This window comes from Pieris brassicae, chromosome 10 (genome assembly GCF_905147105.1).
Source record: "Pieris brassicae chromosome 10, ilPieBrab1.1, whole genome shotgun sequence".
Taxonomy (NCBI): domain Eukaryota; kingdom Metazoa; phylum Arthropoda; class Insecta; order Lepidoptera; family Pieridae; genus Pieris; species Pieris brassicae.
In genome coordinates, this window is record NC_059674.1 from 5,393,122 (window position 1) to 5,411,975 (window position 18,854).

The 18,854-nt window shown below is 32.2% G+C and overlaps 1 protein-coding gene and 1 long non-coding RNA gene across 2 annotated transcripts; one reads left to right on the plus strand and one right to left on the minus strand.

Moving 5' to 3' along the window:
* The first annotated feature begins 9,152 nt into the window (after positions 1–9,152).
* Positions 9,153–18,366, plus strand: LOC123715378 (circadian clock-controlled protein daywake-like). The gene is made up of 5 exons (XM_045670364.1): positions 9,153–9,416; positions 14,083–14,311; positions 15,176–15,312; positions 15,902–16,051; positions 17,633–18,366. Exons 1-5 carry the CDS (start codon positions 9,353–9,355, stop codon positions 17,791–17,793), a joined length of 741 nt encoding a protein of 246 aa, XP_045526320.1. The 5' UTR covers positions 9,153–9,352; the 3' UTR covers positions 17,794–18,366.
* LOC123715380 lies at positions 9,904–10,990 on the minus strand. Its single transcript, XR_006754422.1, has 2 exons — positions 10,690–10,990; positions 9,904–10,067 (listed from the first exon to the last, which is right to left on the minus strand). It is a non-coding gene; the product is annotated as an uncharacterized LOC123715380 (long non-coding RNA).
* Positions 18,367–18,854: the final 488 nt, after the last annotated feature.

Consider the following 18,854-nt stretch of genomic DNA (forward strand, 5'->3'; position numbering starts at 1 on the left):
TTGATGAAATCACATTGTTACAAGTAGTCTATACTAAAAAAATATTCTCTAAATTTTTGTTTCAAGTGCAACAATCACTATGAGGGTAATGACCGTAAAACCTTTTAACATAATTGTTGTACTTACTAGTATATTTCTCATTGCCCATTTCAGTTCGTTGATTTTCATTGAACGAAAAATGATGGTGATACACGGCGAATTTGCGTTAAAAATGCCACAATCCTCTAGCTTTTATTACTTCTTTTTGAGTCTTAGCATGCGACTCTTATTCCTGAGGTCGTAAGCCGAGGAGGCCGTGGAATGGACTTCCTTGGGAGCGTTTAACATTGGCTCGAAATGTGACCGAAAACATTTTTTTTAATGTAATAGGAGGCAAACGGGCTGGAGGCTCACCTGATGTTAAGTGATATCGCCGCCCATGGACACTCACAATGCCAGAAGGCTCGTAAGTGCGTTGCAGGCCTTTCAAACATAGTGAGGAAAGTTGCTTGCCTTTAGACGCAAATAGTCGACGGCGTGTTACAGGAGGCTCACCTAAACCTCCTGTGCCTCCTCCTCCTGCCTATTAGATTGACAAGTGATCATGAAACAGTAGTGCCACTTCACATTCAACTAAAAATATATATTTGGCAATGACAACTTTATACCAAAACATATATTATATTACCAACATGGGATCTGTGATTATTTTTTATTTTCTCGAAGATCTTATATCACTTTAAATGCCAACACTCATCCAGCCATTCAAAAGAAACAAAATATTGAAGCCAAAAATTATAAATTATCCTAAACCTCATTTATTATGTCTATTTAATAATTCTTTATCCATTAATCTTGTTCAATGGACGACCGTAAATTTAGAGTTATTGCTAATACTATATGATGCATATATTTTAATTAATCATATCTAAAAACTATGATAGACAGTAAAAAAATATCGTAATGTATATAAATCTTCTTTTCTTTCTCCATAGAAACCTTTATGACCATAAAGTCAAAACTATTGCCATAATATTAGAAAACAAAACCTTTATGACATTGTTATATATATAAATTGTCTTTGCATGTTATTTACAATAAACACCTCCTAAATAGCTGGACCTCAACAATTAGTAGTAGTTGTAGTTCCAAATAAGCGTTTCTAGAGGCAGGTTTTGCCGCACACCACCATTATGTGGAACCAGCCACCGTAACAAACTTAGGGTCCTTCAAGAAAAGAGCGTACCAGTTCTAAGTAGATATAGTCCATAGACTACGGCGGCGGCGTTATGTCTTAACATCAGGTGAGCGTCCTGCCCGTTTGCAGTTACATAAATAACGACATGTGTACAGAAGTCTGTCGGGTTCGTTAGTCAATTGTCATTATCAAAATACCACGGTTGCGCAGTATCAAATAACAGCCGGCCATTATTATATATATACGTACTGTCACGCAGCAAGATTCAAGTTATTGTTAATTAATATGAAATTGCTAGCACATAAAACATTTACTTCACATTTTATATTATTAATAATGTTTACATAAGCATAAAGTACGATAGCTTTAGTTTAAATTGAATGAATTAAAATTAATTTATTAAAATCACGTAGCAATATTATATCGTATTCGTAACAGCTACTAGGGCCTTCAAGTAATAATTTTTCAATTTTTATTCATTACATATAGCGAGATGTGTTTCCTATTGATTCACTTACTACTAGGAAATATATATAACTAGTATAGTCGACAAGTATGTTATTATACAATTTATACCACTTTATACTCTGCCAATCTCGTCCACCATGGAGTACTGTGTGTGTCCCTTGTGATCCCTAAGTGATTTAGTAGGATTTATTCGATTACAATCTGACGTTGTCCTGCACTCATGTCCTACCCATCTTTCTGCATTTTTTTTTGATCTAAATGTATGATTCAGAGTAATCAAGAGAAGCCAAATGGCCAATAATTATATTATTTTAACGTGCATTAGCCTAGATAAGTCAAAAATACAACTAAGACGCGAGTTGTTTTTTTCTATAATCCTCTACGAATCGGAGTCATGAGCGATTCGAGCGAAGGACAGGAAAAGGTTAATTCATTGGAGATGTGTTGTTGGAGAAAGATGCTTCGCATACCATGGACCACGGGAAGAATTAACCAAACAATCTTGAAACTCACAGTTCGTACGAAACTCAACAACTTGCTATAGTTCTAACTTACACAGGTCCTATGACTCGTCTCGAACCAGATGCCCTGGACGAGCTGGTTGTCATCGGCAAGGTGACCAAGTCACAGTTCTACGGTGTCATAACAGCTGCGCTAACTGAAGAAATAGATCGTTCAAAGTGGTCAGGTAGCAGAGCAACAGGCAACTTCCAGTGATGTGAACTTCAGCAATGAAGCGTTATTTATTTCGTTTATTCAGAGCGTAATTAATAATTCAATTAAAATAACTGAATGGACAGTTGGGTTTCCAGTGTCAGTAGTTGGTGCCATACTTCACACTGGTCCCACACTTAACATACATAATATATACAGAAAATACACCTTGAAGAAAATGCAAATCTATGGATGACGCAAATCCTTGAGACTTCGGTTTGCTGATTACATTATAATGTGCAGATTGAATTTTTAACCATTACACCGGTCGTTATCACTTCCTTGACCTAGTGGACAGGTGAGGATCGTAAGGTCATGGCTTTTGCAAAACTTATATTAAAATTCGACAATCTGGCGCTCGTCTTTCGTCTTTATGCCCATTTCGGTCGTGTTTTGTTTTGATGCGTTGAGTGTCATAGTAACTACTTATCACTTACCAGAAACGTTTATCTGAATTTACGAATACTTTTATTTATATTGAATCTTTGGTCTGAAAGGAATAAATGTATAAATAATATATTTGATAAACAGGAAATAAAGAATTTTTTTATAAACATAATTAAACTTTTGATAAAATACACCGGATTACAAGTCATTTAATTAACTATATTTATTATAATTATAAAACCTTAATCTTGGTCTGCTACATGTCCTTCATGTATCGCAAACCAAACTTTTTTAAAATATTAAGAAAACATTTATTTGCATAGAAAGTGGTACATTCATATTGTTTTATTATAAAAACCACATAATCAGGCATATAAAAATAAGCTTATAAATGGCATATTAGTTTTTAATTCTATGTTATTTTGATTGTTTATATGAACCACGTAACACTCCTTCATCGTGTAATATTCTGGACCCTAAATCCGACTTATATTCTAACTTTAATTAAATGTACCATATACAAATGGCGCTTATTGGGTATAAAGCAAGCCAGTTTCCTGACGATGTTGTCCATCACAGTACGAGCGAGTGATTAATGCGCCCATAGACAGAAAGTCCATTGGTGGACAGCCGGGGCTCAAAGCTCCAACTCCAGGCATCGCACGTTGAACTAGGAACACGTTTGACTGCTGAAAAGAAACTCTTACCTGTGACGGGAGGCGAAAATATGCCGATACCAGAACTAAAAAAAATGAAATGATAGATACACACATCCATGTTGACAAACTGAAACAATTATTAAGTATTAAAATATTTATTGGATCTAATTTAAATTCTTTTAACGTTGGACCCATTTATCAAAAGAATCTAAAGGAATTGCTAAGTTGTGACCCAATAATAACTTCCCGGAATGTTTAAGTTTGCTATGCAGTAATTCCATTTGCTGCATGAAACAATTGTTTCAAATTCCTCTACTATTGACGGCTCCTAATGCACGACAAAAATGGAAACAAAGTAATTGTTGCTTAGTATATTAGGCGTTCATTAATAAATACAATAAAATACCGGAAGCGTTTAAGATCAATGTGTGTCTAAAATATCTTGGACATACAATATTACATTCACCTTCAATTTATACTCATGCAAATTAATTTAACATTAACGAATTCGTTAATAAAAGATAATATCCCCAAAGTTATTTTACAATGCAGCTGTTTCCGAAATGTAGGAAATAAAACGGCTTTGTGGAAATGTCAATGACTTGTGGATTTTCCGTATGCCTGGGTCAAAGTAGGAAGTTCATACGTGATACACAGTTGCCATGTACGAATTTGCTTCTTTTTTGGTCATTACAAAAATAATCAAGGCCACACTACCATAGAAATCGCGGGGCAGAATTTATTAAGACAAATTTGTTGGTTAACGATCAGCCCTCATTCAAATGGCTTGATATTTTTATTATTGTCTACTGCATTCTAGAGATTGCTTGATTTTCCCATATAAAGATCTAAGTTTAAAATGTTTAATGTTGTGTTTTCTCCATAAAAGCCTTAATGAGAGTTCAAGAAATAAATAAAAAATTTAGCCGTCTTCGAGTTTTGCGGTTAGCAACATATTTGTGCTTATATAAATGTAATAGTTAGACATTTGGTATCATAGACTCTATTGAAGGTATGATACCAAATAAATTTGTACTACATTGCCAGTTCTTCTCTTCCGTTCTACGTCTTTGTTTTAAGAACTGGCAATAAATTTAAAATAAGAAGCATTTCATCTACACTGTTTTTGACGATCATAAGTGTACATTGTGTTACCTATATGAATTTGAATTTTGTTATTATTATTTTCTGCAGCTTATGTGATATAGGCATTTATATTCATAGTTTTATTCACACCATCAAAGCTTTCACATAATACATTATTTTTAAACTTGGCAGAAGTACTAATACTACATATCGTTTTTATCGAATATAATTACAAAAACTGACTGAATATTGCTTTATCATAACGCAATAATATAAATAATGTAATATAATTTATTATTCCTCGTTTATGATCGAAATCGAAGTTTAGTTCAAAAAAGTTAGGGTTTTTTTAAACTAAATAACCCCAATTTTTTTCCTTAGTTCATCAGGGATAATGTAAGTTTGTGTTTTTTTTTATTCCTTTAAAATATTCGATGGACCCGTAATTTATTTAGCAGCATATCCGTAATGGCTGGTTTTTGGTTCTCTCCTAGAAATATGGTCAAAGAAGCGCCCATTAAAAAATGATAGTTGATAGTATTTAGTTGGTTGAGAATTAACTTATTGGTCCTTTTTGCAGTCCAGATCTCGAATGCCTGTATCTTTGTTTGGTTCACTCCACCAATTGACTCTGCTGACGAGGCTGATCTTGGTAGTAGTCGACTCTGTTCTGCGATATTATGGTCAGTTTGATCATGTACTTCTGTCATCCGTACAATACCATAAGAGGTACAAAAATCGTGTAATATTTATACAAATTATAATTGTTCATGTTATATTAAAAAAGTCTATGTTTATTGTGGTTCGATAAAAAGATAAAATATTAACCAAAAAATAATGTAGTTAACATAAGTACAATGTTTACTGAGATAAGTAGCTTTTTGCATCTGAAATGTCCATGACAACGACCGATTGAAAAAGTGTTTGTTGTAGTCTAAAAATAACATATTTTCGTCAAATGCCGCTCATCTTTTGAGCTTGATTTTTTGTATTGTTTTTACATAAAGGCTTGTTGGGCAAGCATGAAGCATGCGCCGCTCAACCGTGGGTTCTACCCGACTTTGCAATCATTAATGTTTCTGTGTGCAATTTTGCACGTACTGGAATACAAAGTATTGCTTTGAGATAACATTCAGAAACGGGACATTTACTCAGTATGTCAAAATAGAATACATCGTTTGACATACGGTGACTAGTCATTACCTGTCCACATTGTATCCCTAAATTTCGTACTAACTACTAACTGACGTGAGACTGATCTTGAATTGGATTATCGTGATTCATGTGCACTTTTAACTTTTTGTTTTTCATGTATCCAGTATCAGTTTAGTTTATTTTTCGTTCCTGTTTAGTTTCTTCTTTATAACTATATGTGATATGTATTTTTGCACTTCTTGCCTATCTTATGTAATTTAACACATTTTTCGTTACTTACAGTGGTTGCCTGGAAGAGATCGCTCGAAAGCGATAAGGCCGCCAGTTGCCCTCCTTTTCTTTTAATTATCTTCAATTTTTATATTGTAATGTAACGTAGTGTTAATAAATAAATAAAAATAAGGACTCTACTGGGAATCGTAGAATCCTTGGAAATATACGTCCCATTAGTGGTATAATTATTAAAGTTATGAAATGATAATAATGAATAAATTATTGTGTTAGCAAGATTGCTTATTACTACTTTGTATTCTGTTAAATAGTTTATTTGTATTACGGTGTTAAATAATTGTATTAAAATAATGAGGTCAGCTTCATGTTCATGGTTAGAAACAAGCGTTAAAGAACATAGTCCTTAAATGTTCTTACATATAATTCAATTGAATCGTCTTAGAACTTTTTGCATTTAGGAATTATTCAACCTATCTAGTTTTCACCTTTGTTGTATACCAATAAGAGAGATATTATTAACTAAATAAAAAAATCTAAAGGTGTATTTAAAATTGTTTCATTTATTAAATTGCCCTGAATTATGTTTTGTGGCGATTTTTGTATGGATATGTTTAAATTAAACTTTTTGAAGCTCGGTAACAACTGACTTTAATGGTTTAAAATATGAGCTTATAAATCCCCCGTTCTCCGTGGGATCCCGTGTCCCGCGCTGTGTACGATGCGCACTGCCCCCACTCCTTTGTTTAATGCTCAACAAGTTTGCCGGTATCTGTAGCTAACATAAAATTAGGGGTAGTACGATTGCGACGATAACAAAAATTAAGGGTTCGTAAATCTAAATGACAGTGATTTTATCGGACATTATCGGAAACGAGAATGTTAAATTATAATTTATGAGTGTCGTAAAAACTAAAGGACTCATTTTGGCTTCAAGTGTGCGATGATCGATCATATTTTGTTTCTCTTTATCTAATTATTAACAAAAATATTTATATGTAACTAAACTAAGGTGAGGTTTCATAACTCCTCCCGCCTTAAAATAATTAAATAATACTTGCGACAAATAATGTCTAACAATATTTTTGTTGACTTATGTAAAACTCTGGTTCATGACATCCCCTTTAGGTAACAGCCTTGAAGCGGCCCTAAAGGGTCTGTCGGATGACGTGCCGCAGTGATACAATAGTCACGTACAATATTTCACTAATGTAGTCTATTTAAGGAGATGTACATATAAATGTCTTTGCAAACAATTATGTCTTAATAGATAGTGGCTCTGTGGGCGGATTAGCTAGGCACCGTACGGCTTAGGGCTCCGTACTGCGCAGTATAACACATTGAATGTTGTCACACGGGAGTCGCCAACTAGGCCTATATCTTTATTTTGTTACCTATCTATGTTAATCTATATTTTTATATATTTCTAACACACAAATGATTAACAATATTCTTAACCGCATTCTATGGTTAACATATTACGTGAAACAAAAGAAAAATTAAAAAACACACAGTTCGCCTATGAATCTTGATCTAGATCAGTGGGCCCCAAAGGGGAATTTGATTGGTACAAAACAATAATAATGGCAATACAAAAAAATATTAAAATTATTTGGAACTAGAATTACATTTTTCATTATATGTTTTACTTACTGTGTATCGTTAACAAATTCCTAGTAAATTACTAAAAATGTGTATCATTTATGTTTCTTTAACGTAACGATACTTTATTTTTAGTTAAAAGTTATTTGTTTTAGTAGGGCTAAGTTGGCATGGCACAGGAGAGGTTGGGAAACGCTGGTCCCAGACCCTAAGACCGTAAAGTAATAAAGGTAGAAATTGCCATTTAATCTCCTACATGTACATACTATTCTCAATGTATATTGAAGACCATGATGAGCTGTCAAAATTCAACCTAATTCCTGTAAAAGAGATGGCTATAGGTCCCTTGTTGGTAACTAAATAGGACTGTACTGTTTTATAAGACTATAATCAGGAGTCTCGAAAGTCTCGATTATAGGTACTGTTAATATGTTGGTGATGTTTTCAATACTAAATATAATTTTTTAACGTATAAAAGCGAAATACCTTGTCACTAGCAGTGGCAATCTACGAGAGCGTCTCTCGGTGACTACGATTGCTGAAAAGCACTTGTGATATGCTAAATATGTCGAGTTAACGATGGATTTTATTAACGAAACCAAATAACCTTTAGTACATGGCGTATAATGACGACGATGACAACCGTAGAGACATCGCTTGAGTAAATGAGAATCTTGATTCACATCCATCCTTGTCATCATCAGTCCTTGGACCTAAATGTTATCAAACTCTTTAGACTCATATACACCCGAAAGATATGCCCGGTAGCTGTTGTTTGATCACAACTCCCTCAGGAAGGTTTTACTGCGTCTGAAAACGCAATTAAAAATTTTTCTGAACCAGTGTTCTCCAGCAGCCACCAGCATGGTTTAGAATTCCTAGCGGAAGGATATCACAGATTGTTAGACAACTAATTTTTTTTTTAATTTAACCATAAACGTTTTGTAACATTCTGTATAAATAATAACTAGCACTGTATTCGATTTTCGAACAAGATTCTGTTACAAAAGGTTTACCTGTATGTCTTAAAGTAAATTTTGAAACAGGTGTATTAGTCAGTATCAATAATAATGTCCTCGTTGGGGTCACGATACCTCTAGCAACTCTACAACATCTAAATATAGATGATCATTAAATATTCATTTAATTATAATCAGTAATAAAAATCAAAACAAAAACTTGTATAAGAGTCGTTAAGGAAAATAAATATGTATAATATTGGCCGATCAAATTTTAACATAAAATATACATACTTCTATATATATACTTCTGTAAAAAACACATAGAGAATAGAAAATTTCCCTACGTACATATTTCCGTACCCTTATAACTATAGTAATCATTATTTCTGTCAAATTTGATTTTTTCGATTTTGTAATCCAACAGCTAAATTAAATTATAAATAACAAAAATCAATACTAAAGATATAGCCAAAGATGGAATATATAATATAAAAGCGTTACATTTACGAAAGGTTTCTTCCTTCAATAAAAAATATTAAAAACAAATGTATATGACAGTTTATAGGTAAAGAGTGAAGAGTCGATCATGTATTTATTCATTTCTGATGATTAATATATGAATAATTCATACAGAGCACTATTACGTGTTTTAATTGTCAATCACGCAGCGTTATGACATGCTGACCACTTCGAACTATTTTAACAGAAAGCCATCTATTGAATGGACATACAAATATAAAAATAAATTCAATGTGACTTTAAAAAGCAAAAAAATAGATGATAGTCAAATATTTTAAGTTGTTTTGTGATTTTTACAAGTGATACGTCATACGGCGACTACATAAATATAGCACAGAGCGTGAACAGAAACAGTGGTTGCTTGACTCTTGACATTAACTTATTAAAGCTTCAAAATGAAACTGTCGATTTTTGTGTTCCTAACAGCGGCTTACTTCGTGAACTCAGAGGAATTTATACGTAAGTTTTATTTAATAAATATTGGGAGGGAATAATTTTTCACGATCAGGGAAAATGTAGAAAATAAATATCCTTTAAAATATTCTCGATTCGTTGCACTTTATGTATTTTTCCCACAACTTGAAAATGGATTTGGTTATTATTTGTTTTACATGGTAATCTTCCTATGCTGAACCTGGGAAGTATTCGTCAATTTTTATCATATAAGAAATAATTTATACCATAAATTCCATGGAGGCTTTTTAGTTAGTTAGAAGTTCGGTTATACAACTACTAATTTTATATTTAAAATTACAAAAACATTGCGTGTTTCATTCAATTTTCTTAAAGTATTATTTTATTTAGTATTAGTAATTATTAACTGTTTTTATATATATATTTAATAAATAAAAATGCCTTTTATATATGAAAATTTAATTATTATTATATTTAAAATTATAAGGTCGTATATGCAATGGACAGTATGATAACTGAATTGAGAAATAAATTAAACTTATTTACATATTAATTTAATTAGCAAAAAACAATAAGTGACCTTAAAAGCTATAATAGATTATTAAAAGGAGTCCCTTTAGGCAAGGTTCCGAATATACTGGCAGCGTTCCCCCTTTGAATGGCTTTGTATGACATATTATGTATATCATTTTGTTCCTGTAATTACGCAATTAGACGTGTTAATACAACAGTAATAATTAAACATAGCCAGGAAGGCTATTTAATGTATGTAAATGAGTCAAATTAAAAAAAAACAATGAAACTGTTTTAAGAAATAATTAATTGCAATAATAGACATTGCAATCAATGTAATATTAACAACGGTAGAGTTATATAAACTATAGGTTTTACGAGTATTACTGTTTACTTAGCTAAACAAAGATCAGTTAGGTATATTGTGCTAATTGTACAATACAGATTTACCGGAATACTACATAAGTTACCTACAATTCTATAATATGGATTTTAGCTTTGCTTAGGCATCACGATCTTTGTTAATTAAACGAAGTATTAGTTACTAAATAGTAGTAATACATAATTCTAGTTTGATATATTGATTAAATGCAAAATAATTTATTGTTTATTTATCTTACTAAAACACATCCTTGTTTTGCACTTTAAAGGCCAATATAAAATATAACAAGAAAACTTAACTGGTATACATTATTCGGTAAAACATTAATCATCCAATGAATGGTTAAGCGGAGATATAACGTCACCAAAGATTTTAAGGAAAATTTTATTTTAAAAATAATGGAAATATCAGCAATAACTTTACCTAGGCCAAACTGTACATATTATTAAGTATATGTTATCCAGTGGCGCTACAACTCTTCCTGGGTGGCGTATTATACTGGTGGCCTAAATTTTCGCAACAATATTTATAGCACTTCTTGGGTCTGTCTTTACCTTTTCTTAATGCCTTAATATCAGTTGTAAATTAAATATAGATAATTAAACTGAAATAATAATAGTAAAATAAATTGTCTTAAATATAAATGTCAAAATATTGAGACATTTACTTCCGTATTCGAAACACGGTATGATTTTTCTAACCGGAAATATACTACAAGAGTTGAAAAAAGAGGTTTTTATATTCGATATGTACGATTTGATATTTCTTTGTTTTGTGCTTGTTTTATCATTTATTTCTATATATTATTGTAACGACAATAGCTCGATTATTTACTAAGTGTATTTCCAACACAAATGTTTATAATATTCTTAACCTACATACTTTAACTTTACATAAATTGTTTTTATTTTCTATTCATTAAATGAATAAATAGAAAATTAAAACAAATTTTAAAAGTTTTCTCCCTGTGGCAGTGTACCTTTAACGCTGACAGCATTTATTCACTGTATTGCTATATTTACTCGTTAAGTTTGAAAACTCAAGAAAATTTTACAGTAGGATTAATTGTCGAATATAATTATTCAGAAAAGCTTTATTGATGAGAACAAGGCATATAATAGCGATGTAGACAAGACAATTTTACCGAATTCTCTTTTCGTTGACTTTACATTTATTTCAACTAAATATTAATTTTGGCCGTTAACCAATAAATAGTTCCTGTCTAACATAATCTGTGTGATTTACAAAACAACATAATTTCTAAAACTCGATATCCTATGGAATGTTTATCATTATGAACAGTGTAAATTATTTAAATAAAGCAGACAAACAGGATTATACCATTAGCTTAATTGATTTTTTGTGTCAAATGTCGTGTTCGCATTTTTAAGGAAAATGCCCTTAAAGCCTTTGAAATTACATCTTCCTTGAGTATAGTCGTGTAGTTGCTATCTGTTTTTTTATAACAACAAACAAAAGTGCTTGAAATCAAATAAAATAAGCTGATATGGGAATCAAATCCGAAGAGAAGTGTTGGCCTTATCATGTCTGAGATCATAGGTTCGATCCCCGGCTGTTTATAAACACTCGCTTGTACGGTGAAGGAAAACATCATGAGGAAATCCGCATGTCTTGTCATAAGCACGTCGTCGGTGTGTGTCAGGTACAGATCCTGAGACGACCTACTTTATTAAGAAAAATAATCGTTTTTCTACAAGGTCTGAGGTCCAGACGTAGAAAGATTTTTTTTTTGTTTGAAAAGACTGTTACAAATGGATCAATATTTTAGTTATTGTCAAGACGATTGTATAAAATTAAATGACGTAAAACGAACCTGTTTTTCTTAAAATCTTATAATTAAGAGTGACTGTGGCAGAACTGTGAGTACGTCATACCAACTCAACGCAGGGCATAGTTATAAACCAGAAGTGCTACACTCTTGCCACATTTCTACTTTTGCATAAATGATTTCTTCGGTGTATGTTGAAATCAAATCTCTAAGAAAGTAAAAAATAAAACAAGTACTTATTGCTATGAATTTATTAGTAAAATTCTATTTAAATTCTCAATATATTTAATATAAATAAAATACATCGTAACATGATCCAATAATGAATAGACAAAATAAATAATGTTTGATGATGAATATATTACTTATAGATTTCAAAATCACTTAGGAAATATACTCAATGGTACTTATATTGATAAGTAAATACTTAAACAAAGCAATGACCTTTGCTTCATAAATGAATCCTTGTCAACAAGAACATTTTTAAGGCCTGTAATTAATTTTCCGAAGGCTCCATTCTGATTCGCAATTATTTAAGCGCCGCAGCCTTTAACTATACACATATGTACAACTAGAGTACTTTCATAGAAATCTTTTATATGTATATTATTTTATTTTACGCTTTAATTTATTTCCTGATATACTTATTATATTATTTAGTTTGTATGTATGAGGAACCCACTCCTGTAAAGGCCTCCTCCAAGGCTTGCGATCTTTCTTTATCCCGAGCTATTTGATCCATTTTTTGGTGTCAACATCCCACCGAACGTAGGGTCTGCCTTGTAGCGGTTGCCTGATGGGTCTGTCTTAGGTATAAAGCAAATAATTAATAAAATAAATACGTTCGACTAGCGACTTACCAAGGAGAAAGACGGACGTAGTTCCGTACGTCACAGTTCAGTTAACCGAAATAATTAAATAAACATCTTTCCTATTACGGCTAGTATTAAGGGATTGGGGCCTTAGAAAATTCTATCGCTATGCTAATGTCAATCGAATTTGTATCGAAATTTTACGTGTGTCTCGTGATAAGAGTTTCAATCGATTGCGATACTCGTTATTGCAATATCACACCTGACACTTTACGGAAGTCAAATTAAGTTTTCATTTACTATTGAAGATATATAAGCAGGTTCAGTAATACAATTTTTCGATACCATTTCTGTAGTACGAGTTGTTTTTAGCCTCAAAATAAGCTACAGTTTGCCGATAACCTCGGCGCAAAATCTGTCCAGCGATCATCCTATACTAGTCCTCTGCGTGCGGAGTCTGACTGCAGAGTCCTCATTTCGCCTCGTTTAAACTACTCATGGTTGATTTTCCTGGTGTAGTCTTCAATTTAATTCTTTTTCGCCAAAAAGCAATGCTTTTTAACACGAAATACCTTTTATCCATTTACTTAAAGAAACAAACGTTCCTTCACTCAAAATACTAGCTATATCTCACAAACTAATAGAACGACACTTGTAAAATGTATACACGTGCCTTTTAAAGGTTAGGGCTAACTAAATAAAACTAATATTTTTTTAATAATAGAAACACCACCTATGTGTCAGCCTACGAAATTTTCAGACCCCCGATTAATACCGATAATGATAATATCTCTACACTTTGTTCGGTATATAGCTTCCCTTAGCGCAGCCGTTGGAGGTTTAACTCGAGTAATTTTAGCCAAATCTTCTATTGGTGATCCTTCGTGATACATATTATGTAGATGTCCAGTATTTTTTATCGCGGTTGTAAGAGTTGTCATTTTAAGATAAAAAATCAACATAATATATATAATAGCTTATTTGCCTCTGCACTATTTTGCATTTTTCCAATTCTGTTGACTATCTTTGTGAGAGGCTGGTGCCTCTAATAGGTCCTGTTGTCCAGCCTTCCATCGTGGATATCCAGCGCGCATACCTGCACTGTTGTAATAAAGCCAAATTTATAAAATATGTATTTAATTATCTAATCAACCATTCAAAATAAAATAAGCAGTATTTAAGACTGTGACTTTTTTAAAAGGATTTTTTTTTCAGCGTCCTACATCACACCATGCAACCTAAAAAAGAGTGAATTCAAAATATGTGTGCGAGATCAGATAGAAAAAAGTCTGCCATTATTTGCTAAGGGAATACCAGAACTCGGAGTGCCGTCTATAGATCCAGTGGACTTGAACGATATACTTATTGATGGAAATGGTTTAAAATTAACATTCACAAATGCGAAGATGCACGGCCTCTCAAAGGTCTCCCTGAAGGATTTGGAGTACGTATTCAACATTTTTTTTAAAGCAAGTGAGCAGGAGGGAAGTGACACCGCCCATGGACACTCACACTGCCAGAGAGCTCGCAATATTGATAGACTTGATATAGTCAGTAGTGAGCTGATCGATTCGAAAATAAAGCATTGTTAAACGCCTACCTGGTACTAATTCGCATTTTTATGTTCAACATAATTGTCACCATAAATGGTTGTGGTGTACTTTAATAAATAAATCCTATAAATATGTATATCACAATGACAAACGATTCATAAATTCCCATACTTATAGCCGATGTAAATTTTTCCATATGAAATTGTTCAATTGCTTACATTGACTCATTGTAAATACGCAAATAAGATGGCATATTATGTGAACAATGGTGGTAAAAAATGCTGTGTACGTAAACAATATCTTTAGCTCTTTACCGCGACTGCGCGAGTCCTTTTGAAACGGGTCACCATACTGTTCATCACTTTTCTAACTATTAGTTGTTAATATAACTATTAAATCCAACACATAGTTAACACCGTATGACAAGAAGTATTGGATGTTGCTGAGACCGAATACGTACATAATTTTAATCCGTTTAATAAGACTGATATATTTGGCCTTAAATAAATAATATTGGATTGGATAAGTTTGTTATAGAAATTTAATAGATTTCTTTAAGAAAGGGAAATGCCTAAAACATTTGTTCTAGTATACAAATCGTATAAAACCTTAAACGTTTAATTAAAAAAAAACATTGGTTATTATATATAGTCTGTGACTATTTTTTTCCTTTAAAAGCGTCATTTGCTAAAACAAAAGAATCGCACCCTATTTAGTTAACAATACCCATTGTTTCAATAAAGATTTTGTTTTAGCATCGACATCGGCGAAAAGGAAGAAAAATTCACACTCAGTTTGAAAGGCAATCTGAGCATGACTTCGACTTACAACGCCGATGGAAAAATTTTAATATTACCAATTAAAGGAGATGGCGATGCAGTTATTGAATGTCGTAAGTGTAACCTTTTATCACACAGTCGGAATGTTTCCTTAAACTTCAAAAAACTAACGATTGATTGAGAATTTAAAATAAAAGATCTTTGTTTGTGATTGGTTAACAGTGTCTAGTCAACGTTTAAAAAAAAGCCACTATACGAGTAAACTAATCACATTCAGGTGACGAGAACCGAGGTATCGTTTAATCCCAATCCAAGCGCTCAACTGAGTGTTTAATTAAGGTTGAAGTTTAATAAAGATAAATGACTTTAAATTTAGCTTTGTCAGTATCTCAGTTTAAAAATAGAACGATTGTGATTTTATTTTTAGTCTGTGTCACTTTCAAGGCTTTAAGATTGCCTGATTGCTGATTGCTTTTTTTATGACAATAGTTTTTAGTTTATGCCAATTTTTTTAAGCTTCTTGTGTCTGTGCTTCACCAATAACCAATCACAATCAGGCGAAATAGGTACGTCATCGTTTTGAGTGTTCCTTTTTCGAAGTTGTAGGCTAAAAATTTTGATTATTTTCGCGTATGGAAATGCAAACACAGTATCCATTCTTTAATTTTGAGTAATTGTAAATTACAATATATAAATTCACAGGAAACGTGGAAGTCGAGATTAACAGCAAGTTGATGCATATAAATGATAACAAGGGAGAACATTTTAAACTAGCGACGCCACATTACAAATATGATATCGAATCAACCACTTTCGACTTAAGAAACCTGTTCAATGGAAACAAACAACTTGGTAAGATGACACCTTGACTACCTTTGTTTATATAACCAGTCGTAATTACTACAAATCGTTTTATAAATACTGTCCAAAGACATATGTACGCGTCAAGATATTTATAATACTTATATTATCTTTGGATTAAATTCTCGCCAACATTTTCTCGAAGAAAAAATCTCCCAGAAATAAGCAGATCAAAGTGAATCTGGTATTACGCCAATTACTTATGGGTATGATGACGGATTGGTAACAGGCCGATAAGTATTGACCCGACATCAAAACTTCTAGGAAATCCTAGATACGCCAATTAATACTATCACTTATTAAGAGATGATGTTACAACGTATATAAGGTTGACGTACTAACCATTGTGGCTAATAAAGAAACTACCCGGTCTGTTATTAAATAGTTTAACCATACATAAAAAGTTAAAGAATTATTTTCATGTGTGGTTTTGAAATATATTGTATTATTCTGTAAAGTAAATAAATTATGAAAACCGATAAAATATGCCTTGATATTACTTTAAATGACATGGGCAACCGTTCATCGATTATCTTATGTTTGCGTGCTATCACCAACTCGAAAATCAGCGCTGATAAGATGGCAATGACCTTAAACTCCAATTATGTTTCCAGTTTTATAACGACAATTTTTAACACGTTCTTGAATCAAAAAAAAGCACTTAAAACTTCGAGTTTTATAATGTAATAAATTAGCGTTTATAACTGTTCAGTTTTTCTATGTATCATGGTTAAAGCATGGCTTCAGCATAAGACTCATCCCTGAGGTCGTAGGTTAGCTGTGCAAGGAAAACATTGAAAAGAGACAGGCATGCCTCAAATCCAAAAATCTACATCACAGAAGGCTGATCACTACTTGTTTATGAAATAAAAATGATCGAAGAAACGAACGCAATATATATGGCCTATACCCATATAGCACCAGCGCCACTGGATTATTATTTTTTATTTATGGAAATGGCTAACATAGAAACATAATTATATACTATATACATATTAATCACATCTATTAAGAGTTAAAAACTTATTACCAATAAAATAATATTTGTATAAATTAATGTATAAATTAATTTCACGTTTTATTACTATAAAATAGTACAGTGAAACTCGTTTACGACGACATCGTTAACTAACCGGTTATATTGACGAAATTCAAAGGTCCCGGCTGAATTCTATTGTATTAAGTACTTAATAACAACGTCGGCTGTTACGATTATCGGTTTTTACGACCAAATACGAGTAGACTGTATATATATATGCCTATATTTTATCTACAAATGTCTACTGTTATTTTTATTATATATAGCTGCTACTTGTATAATCTCATTATCATGAGGTCCCGATGAGGCGAAAATTAGTTCTTTTGCCGAAAGTTTGTAAGTTCATCTGCTCTCGTGATACAGCAAAGAAAAAAGACATAAAATAGGCAGAAAGATAGGACGTGGCCAAATCAGCCTGGAGAACATTATTTCTCTATTAAATTTAAATGTAATAAGGCTATTTTAAAACCTTCAAGTAATTCTTATGAATCTTATTATAAAATTTATAATAAATACTATGTTTTACATTGCAGCGGAAACAACCTTACAATTCGCGAATGAAAATTGGCGACAGCTCATGGATGACCTCGCACCACCGGTCATCAAGCAGATAGCCAAAACTATTGTTAAAGATATAAACAAATTCTTCTCCAAGGTTCAAATTTCCACTATTGTCCAAGGTTATAAACAGTAATTATTGTATTGGTATACTTTCTATAGAGCGTACTTCGACTGCCTTTGGCTATTAACGGATTCGATGAATTTGTACCCACTTTAAATACTTTTACTCTCCAAGTAATATACTTTAGGCAGCATAGTTGGTCCAAGTGCGTTCTATGGTTCAACCGAATTCATATGAATCTGTTAAGTTGGCAAACAAAAAAGTTTTATGACTAATGTCTTTGTTATAATTTAAATAAAACTACGTAAATGGATGGACATATATATGCATTTAGCATTTTATCTTCGCTTTTAGAGATTTAGAGAGCTTTTCAGAAATCGAATCTTAACTGAGCGTCGTCTAGTATAATTTTCTGACGAATACAAGTTTGACGTTTGAATTGTTGTCAATGTTCTTGTCAGGTAATTGTACAATACCAAGCAACATTTTCCTTAAAAAGTTATTGTGGTAAAACCAGCGTAGCAGTATTATAAATATAGAAATCAACTCGTTTTAATATCTCACAGCAAGGTTCGGGTTATTTCCGTTAAAGTTTTTAAATGTCACAAGGAAATGTCGTTTGGTAGAACGTATCCAAAATATTTATATTTGTGATAACCATGAAATTAAGTAAAATAAAATGTATTTTTATATTCTCTGATTTATTTCACCCAAAACAAATATCAATTATAATAAGAATTCGAAACATGTTTGAAAGAAAGAACATACGCCAAGTTCCAGTAAATAAAGTCCCTTTTTAGGAAAGGGGAGATTTGACACTCTCCTGATGTTTAGGGTCTCGGCCAAAGATCTGAGAGTCAAGAGAGTCTGATAGGCTATAAGGTATCCTATGTATAAAAGAAACTCCACCACTTTCGTTCATGAAAGAAATTACAATTTATTTTAAATTCGGAAATCTGATTCACTTTAGAGTCAAGAAGTTTCTTATTGCTGGTCCTGGGCGAAATTATTATATTACATTTTTCAAAGTATATATATTTTCAATCGAACCATACTACAAATAGATGATTGCCATTATTATTTTCAACGATTGTTGCAATTATAGATAACAACTGTATCCGAAATTTTTATTT

Bases quoted from the DNA above. Each gene is read 5' to 3' on its own strand.
- LOC123715378 (XM_045670364.1), top strand. From the start codon at position 9,353: ATGAAACTGTCGATTTTTGTGTTCCTAACAGCGGCTTACTTCGTGAAC. The intron at 14,312-15,175 runs GTACGTATTCAA...ATTTTGTTTTAG, and splicing joins GTCTCCCTGAAGGATTTGGA to CATCGACATCGGCGAAAAGG. The intron at 16,052-17,632 runs GTAAGATGACAC...TTTACATTGCAG, and splicing joins CAATGGAAACAAACAACTTG to CGGAAACAACCTTACAATTC.